The sequence below is a fragment of the Odontesthes bonariensis genome, chromosome 20 (genome assembly GCF_027942865.1).
Source record: "Odontesthes bonariensis isolate fOdoBon6 chromosome 20, fOdoBon6.hap1, whole genome shotgun sequence".
Taxonomy (NCBI): domain Eukaryota; kingdom Metazoa; phylum Chordata; class Actinopteri; order Atheriniformes; family Atherinopsidae; genus Odontesthes; species Odontesthes bonariensis.
In genome coordinates, this window is record NC_134525.1 from 28,515,622 (window position 1) to 28,531,167 (window position 15,546).

At 41.3% G+C, this 15,546-nt stretch overlaps 1 protein-coding gene across 1 annotated transcript; it reads left to right on the plus strand.

The window, feature by feature from the left end:
- Positions 1 to 501: 501 nt before the first annotated feature.
- On the plus strand, positions 502 to 15,273 carry alg14 (ALG14 UDP-N-acetylglucosaminyltransferase subunit). The gene is made up of 4 exons (XM_075452900.1): positions 502 to 671; positions 7,694 to 7,845; positions 11,433 to 11,555; positions 14,161 to 15,273. Exons 1-4 carry the CDS (start codon positions 527 to 529, stop codon positions 14,389 to 14,391), a joined length of 651 nt encoding a protein of 216 aa, XP_075309015.1. The 5' UTR covers positions 502 to 526; the 3' UTR covers positions 14,392 to 15,273.
- Positions 15,274 to 15,546: the final 273 nt, after the last annotated feature.

The following is a 15,546-nucleotide window of genomic DNA, read 5'->3' on the forward strand; positions in this document are numbered from 1 at the left end:
ACTGGTGATGGTGAATACCATGCACTCATCTTTCTTCTGCTAACCTTCTTTACAATTTCCTCAGTGATAGGGCCGTCTGTTCTGACTGTACACACAGTATCAAGGAGTAAAACGATGTGAGAAGCCTGTGATGGACCGGCTGGCAACCTGTCCAAGATGGACCCTGCTTCTCATTCGATGGCAGGTGGGATCTGGGCCAACATGGTACTGGAGAATTTTCTCACTGTCACCAACAAGAAAAAGCTGAACAGATTCTGCAATGCAGCACATATAATACAGAGAGAAAGCCCATTTTTCAATCACTAAGGAAGGTAAAACTTTTCAGTTTCAGTCTTTTTGGTAAAACATACTGTGTTTTTAAGTTTAAAGAAGAATCAGATTTCTACCAGTATTACCGTCTGTCACAAGCGCTCATCCAAATGGTGGCGGTAGTGCGGCGTAAAGCTGATTTACCAACCACCTATAAACCTAAAAGAAGAAAAACGCAAAATATCTGATTTGGTCACACAGGGCTACCGTAACTGTCATGTCTTTCCTGGTGGCGGCTGTGTTTGCTGTTTTACTTCTATGTTTCTTATTTATTATTCGCTTATGTGTTGTTGTGAAGACGGGACCAAACTACCAGCCTGGAACGAAAGGCTCGGTCGCTGTTCTGGTCGTCGCGGGTTCAGGTAAACTGTTGCACCTGAGCTCCCCGAACATATTATGCGGCTGTGGTCTGTCGTTGTACAACTTTAAACTCTACTGTAGTCATCCTGGTGTATTAAAACACCTGACTGAAACTTAACTTCCCAACTTAACTGAAATTTCTTCCCAAAAGTGTAAACAAGCTGAATATATGTATTTAAATTAGACCAATAGCGGATATATTCAGTTTACGAGACTAACAATACGGGCTTTAGGCTGTATTTTATTATCTTTCGATGCATGAGCCATGCATCGAAATTTCATTCTGTATAGGCCTACTTGTATATCTGAATGACAATAAAACCTGTCTATGTATAAGAGAGTTTTCTCAGCTGTAACAAGCTGCACCGAAATCAACTATTACATCACATACTACAACACTAAAATCGTAGACCAAAACGCCTTATTGTTTTAGGTGCGTTTGAGTGCATCTGCAGCTGACGTCGCCGAGGGGTAGGCTACACTTGAATAGGGAAAAATAAAATTCCTCTTATAGTCCTTTCCTGAGCACTTTTCAAATGTCATGCAGTTAAGTACAGATGGACAAATTAGGGACTTAGAAAAAAACAAAACACCGAGCCATGGTGACAATCCAGCCTCATTCGCAGTGTCGTATGGGCCCGAACTTGTAAAATGACAGTGTTAAAAAAGTAAGGCACCAAAAGACTGTTCCACTGGACTGAGAATTGGCATGCAGGCACAACACATAAAGGATATGTTGATGAAGACTCTGTCATCCAGTCATGGTAATAATAAGAGCTTGAATAAGGACAACTGGACTCCTTCTTGGACCTTGAAGACGTTTCACCTCTCATTTGAAAGGCTTCTCCAGTTCTGAACTAGATGAGGGGGAGTGTCAGCTTATAAGCAGAAAGGGTCATTACACGTGTCACTGAACCCCCTGACCAATGTGCATGTCGTTAGAGTCATTATCATTAGAGGTGATGAGAGGTGAAATGTCTTCAAATCCAAGAAGTCGTACAGTTGCTCTTATTCAAGCAGTTCTGAACACATAAATAAGCACCTGATGCAAATTAACGGGACACCGTTATATTCTGTTCATATCAGCACTGTACAGAATTAATTCAAACATGTTTTATTATTATGTAGTTGTATGTCAAGAGGCTGTTATGAATGTTTTAAATCTATTTTGGTCTTAGGATTGAATCATTGCCATTCTGTGTTAGGCCTGTTCGGTTTACCTGAACTAAATTGGTACCGGGGTACTGAGACATTTAAAACGGTACTATACTGCGCTTGGATGAGACTTTTTTTTTTTTTTTCACTTCGCCACGTGACGTCACCGCATTGTGTTTTGAGCCGAGGCGAGCGAGTGAGCATATGTACTAAATAATAAAGTCAAGGGGGGGGGGGGGGGGGGGGGGGGGGGGGGGGGGGGGGGGGGGGTGGTGGTGTAGAGGACTGAGTCATCTCCCTGAAATGAGTTTTTGGAACTTGGGATGTCTGTTAATGATACTGCTGCAGTTTTCAGATCATTTTAATTTTTTAATTCAGTCAATACAGGTCTGAAGTCTGAAGCCCCCGGCATCAACAGTCTCTGCCCTCTTCTTTGCCTTCACGTATCTGTCCCGTAGCTTCTTCCACACATTCTTACAGAACTCTCCCTCTTTCCCCAAAGTTCTGCCCATCTCTGTGCAGCAGTTTTGGGAGTTTACATGGTCCCTGTGCTGTTTCACTGCAGTTTCGTACAGCTGCCTGTACAAACGCACCTCCTGACTGAGCCTGGTCTCACATCGGTCCATCCGGTTCGTTGTGCTCGGCGCCGCCAAGTTACAAAAATCGACTGGTGCACGACAACGCGCTGCGCCGTCTTTTCAAGGGAAGCGCCATGCCTGAAACGTCATTTTGACGTCACGGTGCGACACCGCCGTGACAGACGCGGCAACCATGCTACCGCCTTTAGGTGACCCGTGTCGCCTGAAGCTGAGTTCAGGGGGCGTTGCCTAGTGGCAGAGCGTCACACGAAACACATAAAATGCTGGGCGTGTACAATGACGTAGGCACAAGCCATGCGTCGGAGGTAGGGTTAAATACACCTTGAGGACTCGTTTTTGCAATTGTATATGCAGTTCATGGAGATGTTATTTTACGGGGTGTGGATGGTTACAATGTGGGATGCCGCCGAAGAACATATGTGGAGAATACAAGAGCACTATAGTCCCCGAAATGTGGCGGTAAATAACGTCCTCTGCTCGGATGCTGAGGAGCTCGCGGACCTCCTTGTCTCCCCAGTTGGCCATCTTCAAAAATGTCTCGAACTTGATGTAGGCTAAAACAGAGTAAAACTTGTCCTCACCTGTCGCTGTTGTTCTGAATCAGCTGTCCATTCTGCCTTTTAAACTCCTCACGTCACGCCACGCCCACGTCAGACCCACGTCAATTGCGTTCACACCAAACTCGGCTCGGCAAAAAGACTAGGGTCAGACGCGGGTCGAAAGGCGAGTCGAGTTGACGCGGCAGCCTGGGTCGGCAGTGTGAAGGCAACAGCGGACACGCTAAATTCGCGGATTAAACGCTTAATTATACTACACAAGGTAGCCTGAGGAATGCCAAGCTTCGCCGCAGCATCTCGTTGGCTCGTTTTTGGTAATTTGTCATACTTCTCGAGGAGACTACGTTTTTCATTCAGAGAAAATGACTTCCTTTTTCCAGCCATGATTCGCGCGCTTGCTGCCCGGTGTCAACTCGTTACGTTAGCTAGCGAGGCAGAAGCAGACGTCCAGAAAGGAATCAAGGGAGTAAAAAATAAAATAGCTACACGTAGTTTTAAAATTATTTTTGCACATGTTTACATTCATAAAATGGCCAAAAATGAACATTATAAGCGGATTTCTTGATTACTATAAACGAATTATTTAAACAGCATTTGAATAGAAATGATTCTGTCCCAAGCCTTTTGATCTCTATAAGCGGTTGATTACTATATCCGTGACCACTGTAAGCGGTTTCCACTGTACTGACTTCCTCTGTGGTAGTAGGCTGTATATTAGGTTTCTTCCTTAGAGTGCCACCTAGTGCCATTAGAACACTGTAACATCTCCCTTTACATATAACTGGAGCCAGAACTCTTACCAGTGCAGCTCCTGTGTTAAAGCACTGGCTATGAAAGAACACAACTAATATAAACTCCTTAGAAAAAGCACAAAAATGACAAAACATAAATGCATTAATTTTAAATTTCTAGTACCAAGTTTCTGCATATACTATAGCGGTCCTGCCTGTCATTTTTTTTTTTTTAGATAACAAAGTCAGTGGTGAATCTTGCAGGTCGTTTAATGTTGCTCCTGGTTCTGGTATGCTGTAGGGGAGGGAAAGGGGGAAGGGGAGGAGGAGATGGAGATGGAGGTTGGCTCATGGGTGCATCTTCAGCTGTCGGTCGGGGTCTCCATGCCACCTCCAGTGTTCCAGTTGTCCTTATCAAGCAGTGGACTGCTGTGGATAGGAGTGATGGTAAGTTGTTCCTGCACTGGACGAATGTCTCTGCGGTTTTGACGGTATCTCTTCCCATTCACCAGGACCACATATGAGCGATCGTGGAGCTGATCAATGCATAAGCCCAGCGCCCAAGTGCCGTCTGAATGGTTGGGGTGAAGAAGGACTCGTACCGTCTGTCCTTGCGTGATGGGTCGGAGGTCACGAGCATGAAGGTCGTATCGGTGTTTGACTGCTGTCCCTTTGACTCTTTTCTTTGAGACAACATCTTTTGTTACTTCAGGGCTCAGAAGCACACTCCTTCTGGGCAGGAGTGATCGGGTCCGCCTTGACATGAGTCTTTGAACTGGTGAGCTGTCAAGACCTTCGGTCGGAGTGTTTCTCCATTCTAGCACTGCTTTCCATGGGTCTTCTCCATCCATTGTACAGCGTTTCAGTAACATTTTGGCTATTTTCACTGCTGACTCCATTTTGCCATTGCTTTGGCTATGATATGGGGATGAGGTTGTATGTTCAAAGTCCCACTCATCTGCAAATTGTTGGAATTCCATGCTGTTTGTCACGCCAACTGACAGAACAGCACATCCAAAGCATCACATTCACATTCACAACAATCCAAACAACCAGTCTTCAGCCGGACCTACAGGGGGCAGACCATCAGTGGAACAACCACACCACAGCACCCCAACTGACTTCCTGTCTGGACAGAGCAACTACCTGAAAGACGGCCATTTTAACTTCAGATGAACACATGCAGCAGAGGAGAGAGAAGCAAATGTTTGTTCAGAGCAAATGCTTGGAGAAAGACAAACAAAAACCAACTAAAGAAACCAAAAAATCCCTCAGTTCACCGGTCAGACGCAACTGGTTTTCAACCTTACTAATTGATTGAGACAACCCCTTCCATCAAGAAAATCAATCCAACAAAAGAACTTGAATAAAACACAAAAAGGGGAAATCATTGTTCGAGTTGTTCCTTGCCCGACCGGGCTTTTTCAAGTTGAAGCTTTACTGAGGGAACCATCAAAACCACCAAACCGTGACACTGTTAAAGGGAGGGGCATTATCTGAGAAGACAGTGTGAGGCATGCCATGTCTGCAGAATTGTTTCTTGCATGCTTCAATGACAGTGGATGCAGTGTAGTCTGAGAGATCATCAATCTCCCAGTAGTCAGAGTAGTAATCCACCATGATGAGATATTTGGAGCTCTTGATGCTGAAATGGTCTATTCCTACTTTGGACCACGGGATGTCTGGAATGTGGTGTGCGGTGAGTGTTTCTTTCTGTTGCTTCCCCTGAGTGGCATTACAGGTGGCACAACCATTTGTGAAGTTCTTAATGTCATCAGCAATTCCTGGCCAGAAAATGGCCTCACGGGCCTTTCTCTGACTGGCCTCAATGCCAGAGTGCCCAATGTGAATCTTCTGCAGGAAGCTGTTGCGTAATGTCTCAGGGATAAAGACCCGCTGTCCTTTGAAAACTAGGCCCTCGTCTGTTGTAAGTTCTTTTCTGTATGTCCAGAATGGGCGAAGCAAAGGGTCTACAGCTTGCCTGTGCTCTGGCCAGCCCTTGCTGATGTGTCTGTTCAGCGCCTGGGTTACTGGATCTTGAGCAGAGTGTGTCTTGATGGTCTCCAATGTCTTTGTAGTGATGTTGGTGTTGGTGCTGTGCCTGACATGTTCAAGGTCTGCTGATGTCAGTCCCATGGCATATACAGAGGATGGCGTCTGCATTTGAGGGTGTTTCACATTAGGCTGTGGGGTTCTGGACAAGAAGTCAGCTAAATGGAGTTCTTTGCCTGGTCTGTACAGCAGGTGTATCTGGTACCTCTGTAATCTGAGCAACATCCGTTGCAGTCTTTTTGGTGCCATGAGTAATGATTTCTTGAAAATTGCTTCGAGGGGCTTGTGATCACTGTGAACAGTGATATGATCCCTGCCATGAAGGTACTGATCAAATTTGTCACATGCAAATACAATGACGAGGCATTCCTTTTCAATTTGCGCGTACCTCTGTTCAGTGGGCGTCAGTGTTCTCGAGGCAAAAGCTACAGGCTGTCCATTTTGAAGAAGGGCTGCTCCCAGGCCTGTTTCACTTGCATCATATTGCAGGGTGACTTCTTCATTAAGGTCATAGTATTTTAGGATAGGGTGCTGTGTGACTAGCTGTTTGATACAGCGCAATGCTTTTTCATGCTGTGAGAGCCAGGCCCATTCGACATCCTTGTCGGTCAGACGCCTAAGGGGCTCACAGACATCTGACAAGTGGGGCAAGAATTTGGAGAGGTAGTTTACAAATCCAAGCAGCCGCTGCAGAGACTTCACATCATGTGGTGTTTGCATGTTCTGAACAGCAGCTACCTTGTCTGGATCTTGGCATAATCCTTCAGTGGTGAGTAAAGGCGCTAGCATGGTTGATGCGTCTGTCACGGCGGTGGCGGACCGTGACGTCAAAATGACGTATCAGGCCTGGCGCTTCCCTTGAAAAGACGGCGCAGCGCGTTGTCGTGCACCAGTCGATTTTTGTAACTTGGCGGCGCCACCAACGAAAAACCGGATGGACCGGTTTTCACGAGGCAGATATAGAATAATTCCGTGAGCTTTATTCTGATAACTTGCAGCATGTACAAAAACAGCTTGCTTGCTCTCCTGGATTATCTAATACTGACTTCCTCTGTGGTAGTAGGCTGTATATTAGGTTTCTTCCTGGAGTGCCACCTAGTGGCATTAGAACACTGTAACAGTAATAACTTATATACCCATGAAAAAAAAGCCACATTCAGTGCTGAAAGCAAGCAACGCCAGCCCCCTTCCCTCTCCACAAAAGTAGCTCTGGAAAAAAATTAAAGCTGCATTGCAATAAGCTTCCACTTTCTCTGGTTTAAATAGCCTATTTATATTATTTTATTTTATATTTTATTTATGTGAAAATTATGTTGTCAGTCTTTGTGGTATTTTATTTTATTCACTGATGCATAGTTATAGTTCTAAGATTTTCTATTAGAATAAAGTCAATAATGACATTTTTTGTGTTCTCTTTTTATTTGGAAAAGTATCCAAAGTATCTAAATATACGTTGGTACCGGTATCGACACCAAAATGTTGGTATCGTGACAACAGTACTCTATGTGGATGAACCAATTGGGACTTTGACAATGTGTTCTATTCAAACTACACTTTGGGTGTGCTGCAGGACTACAGTCCTTGTACAGTTTAATGAAGAATTGTATGTGTTTGTGTGAATAATGGTGAATCTCTTTGCACAGTCTCTTGAAACAAGCTTCCATGTTGTTCTTCTTCACCTGCTTGTTGTCTTTGCATCTTTGTCGTGTGTGTGTGTGTGTGTGTGTGTGCCACCTTTTGAATATGTGCTTGCATATTTGGCATGCTTGCAATTGACACAGTATGTGGGTTTGGCCTGAACACAGACAGGCCATCTTTGTTTACTTCACATCATTTAAATTACAGCACAAATGCCTTTTGCACAAGCAAATATGGAAACTGTGAGTTGTTCTTAAGAGTAATTCAGCATTTCTCTTGTTTGTTTTTGTAGGTGGTCACACCACAGAGATCCTGCGGCTGATGGAATGCCTGTCTGCAGCTTACACACCTCGACACTATGTCATTGCTGACACAGACAGGATGAGTGAGGAGAAAATCTGCTCCTTTGAAAGCTTTAAACAACAGTCAAACACTAACTCACAGGTGTGTGGCCTGTCCAATGGCTGAGATCTGTATGTGTAAGGTCGGGATATGTCCTTAGACTTATCTAAGTGCTACTGGGTGTTCTTATGAATATTTTGCTAAAGATTTTCTGTGTTACCCATAATGTGGGACATCTTACCTAAAAAGAGGCAAGCTGCTGTGCTACACATTCACAGCTATGAAGTAAGCTGTGGTATCCAGACTATCTGGTGCTCAGCCTACACAGTACCAATGAATAAACTGGCCTATTTTAGAAGTGTGCTGTTAGTCAAATTATGCAGTAACGGTTTTGAATAATCTGAGTGATACACCAGTTATATATTTATCCAAACAACAATTGCCTGCCTGGCACTGCCTGGTTCACCAACCAAGCATGACACTGACTGTCCATTACACAGCCCATACTAGGCCACACTCAAGCCCAAACAAACTTTTTTTTAGATGCTGCATGAAAATATTTCTTCATACTTTTTCCATCAGACTCTGCCATCCTCTTAGCTAAAATGTACTTAATTTACATCACAACAGTGGCTCTCTTGTCTCTGCTAGGTGACCAGTAAAAATAAGTTTAACTTTAAAATACATAAATATTTGTCTGTTGATGGAGGCACTGTATGAAGTCACCTTAGTAAGACCTTTGGCAAGGGCTTGACTGTAATAGATATTTATTTATTTGAAAAAATCAAATTCCTGCACTATGATCTTAACCAATTATGATGTGGCGTGTCATATTAATCGTTTTACCGATTAATATAAGCCTAGGATGGAAAACATATCACATCAACATTTTAAAGACACATCAACAATTTTTAGATAAAGATAAATAATGATTAATAAACATGAGGGCAAAGTAAGTAGTTTACAATAAAAGCTGAAGGTTTAACCTCTGAAACGTTTCATATTTATTTTTATTTATTTATTTTCTATAGAGGCTGAGAAAGTTATTTTTTGTATCTTTCTTTCCCTATCACTCTCGAACCATAGAAAGTGAAGGATTTTTTGTTAAGCAACCAATGAAGACTGGTTTGAGGGCAGTCCTCCGTACAGTTACTGCACATACCTCTCAGAGATGACACCACACATAGGTTGTATGCTAAGTTAGCATGAGCTGGAGTAACAACAACAGATTTTATCATAAAGAGGACAGTGCATTAAAAACATTAAAGGGGATAGAGAATCAAAATCATCTTTTTCACGTTTTTGGTGTTAGTTCTGAGTCTCCCCGCTGTGGGGAGTACACACGAAGTGCCAGCAAGTGTCAGAACCTCTGTTTCAAGTACTCCCCTTTTTTGAATATCCCCCAGAAAAAGTGCCAATCCGTTTTTGTGAAAAAGTGATGTCACTTTTTCAGCAATCGCCCCCCCCCACACCCAAATCCACAGCCACCCCGTTTCAGACACGCCCCTTCGGCAAGAAACAGGAACTGGTGTGCCTTCCAAGGTTGTGAAAGCGGACTACGATCGTTACATATTCTTCCCCCGGAAAGCAATGTTCGCGATCAATGGCTTTTATTTATTTTTAACAGCATCCCCAGTACATACAACCGCCGACTTTTCCTTTGCGCTGCGCATTTCACGGAGTACAGTTTCACAAACCTTGCACGATTCCGAGCAGGCTTCAATCGGAATTTTGCTCAGTACAGGGTCAGTTCCGACAGGGACAGACAGACTGCAGCAAGCTGTGTGCTCCGCTGAGAAAGTGATCGGCTGCAGCCTCCCATCTATCCATGACCTGCACATCTCCAGGACTATGGGGCGAGCAGGTCGGATCACAGCTGACCCTTCTCTATTTGCACCTCTCCCCTCGGGCAGAAGGCTTCGGTCCATTCGGACCAGAACCTCCCGTCACAAAAACTGTTTTTTCCCCCTTGCAGTTGGACTTATGAACACTTCATAATCACCTCATAACCTGCCCCAGTCACTTTACCATCATTAAAATTGCACTAATGAAGCTGCACTGTTGTTGCTCTGTATATTGGATACTGTGTATTGTTGTACACACCTTGAACATTTTATATTCATATATTTTTATTCTTTATTTTTTATTATTATATCCTATGTTACATGTTTGCACCTTACGCCGCAGCAAATTCCTAGTTAGTGAACACTGTTCACTAACAATGGCAATAAAACGAATTCTGATTCTGATTCTGATTCTGAACAAAATCAACCCCAGCAATCAGTACAGCCTGTAAGTATCACATTTTATTTTGTTTTAAATGTGTGTTGTGCCATATTCCTGTTGTAAGAATTGCACGTTAGCTCTGGCTTGTTCATCTAAAGGGAATGAGCTTTCTTTTCAGTCAGTGATTACTCTATAGCTCTGTTTTCAGTGAGAGCAAGGGCAGCCAATCAAGCAACGGCAACCGAATAGCGCCAACACCTACCTGCATTTCATAATGAGGTTGCAAGATAAGCTCTGAAACGACGCCAATAAGGGCAAACGACGCATTCTAAACCCAGCATAGTAACATAGCTGTTTCAGAGAGCCTTTTAGAGAGGTTCTGAGCCATTACAGAACCAACCAATTTTTTTGGGGCTACATATCACATCACAGAACAAGGATTAATGCCCCATTCAACCTTTCTCTATCACCTTTAAATAATGAGGTATGGGTGGAAAGTGCAAACAACAGTTGCACTGAGCAATTATTTTTTACATATAGTTTCACTCAACCACAAAGCAAATGCTTGTCCGCTATGATTTCTGTCTTTTCCGTGGTAGGGCAAAGCCTTTTCCACAAAGGACCAACGACCATGTCAACACTGCCTCACATATTTTTTAGACTTTCACCAAGGGGAAGCAACATGATAGATGTGCCTTTGTGTGAGCCACCAATGCAGAGTGGACACAGAACCATGCAGGGTCCATGATATCCAAATCCAGAGTTTGTGTTTAGGTAGCAATAGTAATTTGACTCTTATTTCTTGTACTAACAAATATTTTGCAAAGTATTACATCATAGAGCAATTTTTGATCGTTTTCAGCATAAAAAAAATCCTGAAATCTTAAAATATTGACTATAAAGTAATAATAAATTAAGTCAAAAAGCAAACTACTATACATGATTAATTAATAAAACATTTGAATTGAACTAAATTCAGCTTTATTTAAGTCAAGTTTCAAACACAAGTTTAACCCAAAGTGCTTTACTGAGCAAAAAATAAAGTTTAGTCAATAAAAAAACCAAGGCAAAAAAATTTTGAAGACCGTTCATGAAAGCAATAAAAATGGCAATAAACACACACAAAAAAAAGGTAGATAAAGACAAGCAGTGCACAGGCATGTCAGTGTATTATGAACATGCTCTTTAAAAGAGGTACGTTTTAAGCCTTATTTTTAAATGTTGTCGTGTCCTGCCCCCAAGCAGGTTGTTTGTTTTCCTTTTCCTTTTTACCGATTCAAATACGTTTTTGTGGTGGTTGCAAACTCAGATGAACTTCATTCTTTTATTTTATTTGTGGTAGTGTTGTCAAAAGTATGGACTCTAAGAGTCCACAATTGGCCTTGTATAATATGAAATCTGAGCTGGTTTAAAGCTTGTTCCACTACAAGACAAGTTTGTTTTTTGTTTTTTTTGCAATTCAGTTCACCATCTGTCAGATCCCGCGGAGCAGAGAGGTCCATCAGTCTTGGAGTTCCTCTGTTGTCAGCACCCTCAACGCCCTGCGATACTCCCTTCCTTTAGTGTTCAGACTCAGACCGGATATGGTGAGTGACACAAAGACCAAACACAGTAACATACCACCTTATACTTGATTATTTGGGTGAATAAAAAAGAGGAAATTTGAAAAATAAATAATTGGAACCTTTTCTGTTTGCTCAGCTGACTTGGTGCACACTTCTTTGTACTAGATTGCCTGTCTCTGTTTTAAGTATTTGCAACACAGCACGTGAGCAGACAGGATGACATGAGCTGTTACAGTTAGAAGCCAAAGTTGTTAGTTTAACTAATATGAAGCAGCAAGAAACACAGGGAAATACAGTCACTTCCAAAGCTTTGGTTTTAAGCATTGCCTGTTCTAGCTAAAGAGGAACAGCTGGACGTCCATACCAAAGTTGTTGCAGATTCTGGAGAAATTGAAGTGATTGTCTCATACACATTTTTAAGAAGTACAGTATATGTGTATGTTCAGCTTATAATTGAGTTACCTTATTGTATATTAAAACAGTTTTAATTAGGGGTCTTAAGATTAAAGATTACTCCTATTTTAACACCTTAATTTAAACAACAAAGTATATGCTATATTCTACATTATTTTTTATGAATTTTTATGTTGTAGAGTTGTGAATTTATTTTATCAATGGAGAAATTGAGCAGCCTTGCTTTGTTGTCTACAGTAGTAGATCAACCCTCATCTTACATTGAAGCTCCCAGATCAAGGAAGTGACATCGACGCAGCTTTAGCAGCAGAGAAGCTATTAGGCTTGTGTTAATAATAATAAACTCCTGGACTATGTACAAACTTCAAAATGCATCGTTTTGTGAGTACAGACCATATTTGTACTACTGTAGAAGTTTGGTGTCATGGCATGTGATTTTAGTGTGGTAATTTTGGAGATACTGCCAGGTTCCATTAGCGCTTGTACTAAGCTATTCGGGATAACTCAGTAACTCAGCTGATGTTCAGCCAAGATCGAAAAAACTTCGGGTGGGCTACTTGGCTGGATGTCACAGTTCAAATGACCCTAGGGTGAATCTACTCCGAACTATCACTTTAAAAAAATACATCCATTTATCATCAAGTTATTCTAAACTCTGTACTTACAGTTGATGGGTGCTAATGATTCTGAGCAAGACTGTTGGTCTATTGTTTAGCTTCTAGAATGACACAATTGTTGAGAGTTATGAATGCAGAGTGCACGTTGAGTCTTCACAGTAGTGTGGAGAACATTATAGTGGTGCTGTGTCTATGCTGTGGAGTTTTGTGATGACTTCTCCAGACTCCAGAGCAGCACTGTCTGGTTTCCTGTGAACCCAAACTCCCCCAACTCCCAAAGTCTGCCTCTGGCCTAAGGCCACTTATTCATTTCAACCCCTCCCCCCCTCTAACTTTTGAGTTTCACTGAGCTGCTGTCTTGTTGCCACTGAGTCACATAGAAAGAAGGTTTTTGCTCTTCTGGCCTTCCTTAGTTTTGGACCATATATTTAACATATTTGTTCACTGTAGGACAGCTCAGTTTACCAGTGTTCAGCGATAATCCTCAGAATCACAAGATGTATGTGTAGCAAACATGCTCATGGTCATTTCCTGTGTTGTCCTATTGCTCTGGTCTGTTTGGCTCTTTCTGTTTCCACTGATTTGTTATAAAAAAAGTTAGAAAGGCTGAATGTATCCAGTGTTTCATGTGAAAACACTGCGCGCACACACACACACACACACACCGTCTGTTTGTCACTGCTCTGTCTAGCTGCAGCAGCTACTACTGTCTTGAAAAGTAAGTGTTGAAGCAACTTTTAATCCTTATAATCTACTATCTTCTTGTAATTCTTTAAATGTAGGATTTAAATAGAATGCCTGTTGGATACTAGTCTGCAGATGTTATAAATGTTAAATGGTGAAATATGTTTCCAAAAAAAGTTGGGAAGATTTATATATATGAATAAAAACTAATGTAGTGATTTGCAAAAAAGTTGTTTTTCATTAAGTGCTTGTTAGTTTTAAAATAAGCTTGAAATACAAAAGGTTGATTTTTTTTTTTCTTTTTTTTCTTTCTTTCTTTCTTTTTTTCAGATTGTGTGTCAATATATTTAATTAAATGGGAAGTTCGTTTTTTATAAACCTGGACCTTATTTCTGGCATAAAATACGTTTATTTAGATCTCCATTTAGATCACCTGAGATCCGCATATATCCATATAATGGGAGTGAACAGGGCATTGACAATACCATCCCAGTTGACGCATGTGTAGAAAGCTCCTTTAAGCTCAAATGTTTCTCACCTATCATCTACTGTTTTTTGGAGAAAACAGTGCCTAGATGTCATTGTCTGACATCTTAGTGTTACTGGAAACAGCTGGGCAAATTCAGGATTGTTTAATTAATTAATTAATTGCAACTAATAACAATTAAATAACAAAAAAAAAGATCTTCCAATTAAAAACCAACCTAATTTTCTCTGTTCTGGGCTGGCTGGGCTTTAAATAGATGTTTGTATTAAGACAACAAACAAATGCTCATTTAACTGTGTCTGTCATGTGACATGAAGTTTCTGTCACAGATGTCTTTAACAGCATAAGACTTTGCTTCCTATGTATGTGCCACTTTCTTGAAATTTGCTCAGTCCCTCCCATCTGTGTGCCTGTGTTGTTTCAGGTGCTGTGTAATGGCCCAGGGACCTGCGTTCCTCTGTGTGTGGCAGGACTATTGCTTGGAATTCTGGGAATGAAGAAAGTCCTGATAGTGTATGTTGAAAGTATTTGCCGAGTGCAGGAACTGTCCTTAACGGGGAAGATCCTGTACCTGGTTTCAGACTATTTTTTTGTGCAGTGGGCCACTGTGAGGGACAAATACCCAAAATCTATTTTCCTTGGGAGAATAGTTTGAAAAGATCTGCTGCATATGGACGCCAAGTTTTATACATACAAAGAAAGGATTAAAGAGCTTGCTTTTGTCTTGCTTATGAATGACTGCTCTCCCTATCTGTGTTATGTTTATACCACATGAAAAAAAATGTATAAGATCACTCACAAACTGGCAATATATTTGCAAGTTCAGCTTTTAGCCTTCTTTCTCTTTCCCATTTATGAGCTGCCGCATGGTTTTTCTTTTGAAATATTCATGAAAAGTAGCCATGTGCCAATGTCAGCACAATTATTTTAATTACTCTGCTGTGTTCAGCTTCTCTTCAGAAATGTGTTGCAATTTAAGGAGTATTTCATCAATCAATCTGATATCAACAGAAAGAAATCAGAATATTGAAAGTTACTCACAAGGAAAAGGCTAACCAGACTCTATAGAATCTCCCACCTGATGGTATCTCTTATGAACTGAGAGGGTCGAGCCAAGTTCATCACAGGCTTGGACGAGTACAAGTTCCAAACTCCATTACCCAAATGTACTGCAACCAGCAGGACAGTCACTTATTTTAAGTGCTAAGAGTTGCTAAAAGATAAGAATATAACCTTGTAGAATAAAGGTTTTCTACATAAATCTGACTTTGTACTTATGACATATTACATATCAAAAATGATTTGACCACCTTATAAGTGTTACACCAGTTATTGCAGAAGCTCTAACACAATGCAACATTGCTGAAATAATTGTGGATATGTTATCAATTATTTGGGGTAGTTGATCATTTAACATATGCAGTACAGTAACAACTGGCTTTGGTTAAAAAAACTTCTCAATGTATGTTACTTGTGTTTTGGTAATTATAGGTTTCCAAACATTCCTGTTTTTTTTAATAAACTTTCCATGCTTCAAGTCCTGTTTAATGACTGCAGTAGGAGGACTGAAAATGGATGAAACACCAACTTGTAGATATTGTACTAAATATGTTGATGAAACCCAATGAAATTAGAACTTTCTTCCAAACAGTACACCAGGCTTACCATAGACAGCTTTGTGCCTAAATACACTATGGATAGACTTTAGAAGGACTCAAACTGTTGTTGCATTCCATTCCACATGATGCATGACTGTACTCCCTACTCCCTGCTCTGAGAATGTCAGTTAATAGAAATTCCATTAATACGA

Excerpts from the sequence above, each read along its gene's own strand:
- alg14 (XM_075452900.1), top strand. The coding sequence starts at position 527 with ATGTCTTTCCTGGTGGCGGCTGTGTTTGCTGTTTTACTTCTATGTTTC. Across the intron at positions 7,846-11,432 it reads AGTCAAACACTAACTCACAG|TTCACCATCTGTCAGATCCC; the intron begins GTGTGTGGCCTG and ends TTTGCAATTCAG. Across the intron at positions 11,556-14,160 it reads TCAGACTCAGACCGGATATG|GTGCTGTGTAATGGCCCAGG; the intron begins GTGAGTGACACA and ends GTGTTGTTTCAG.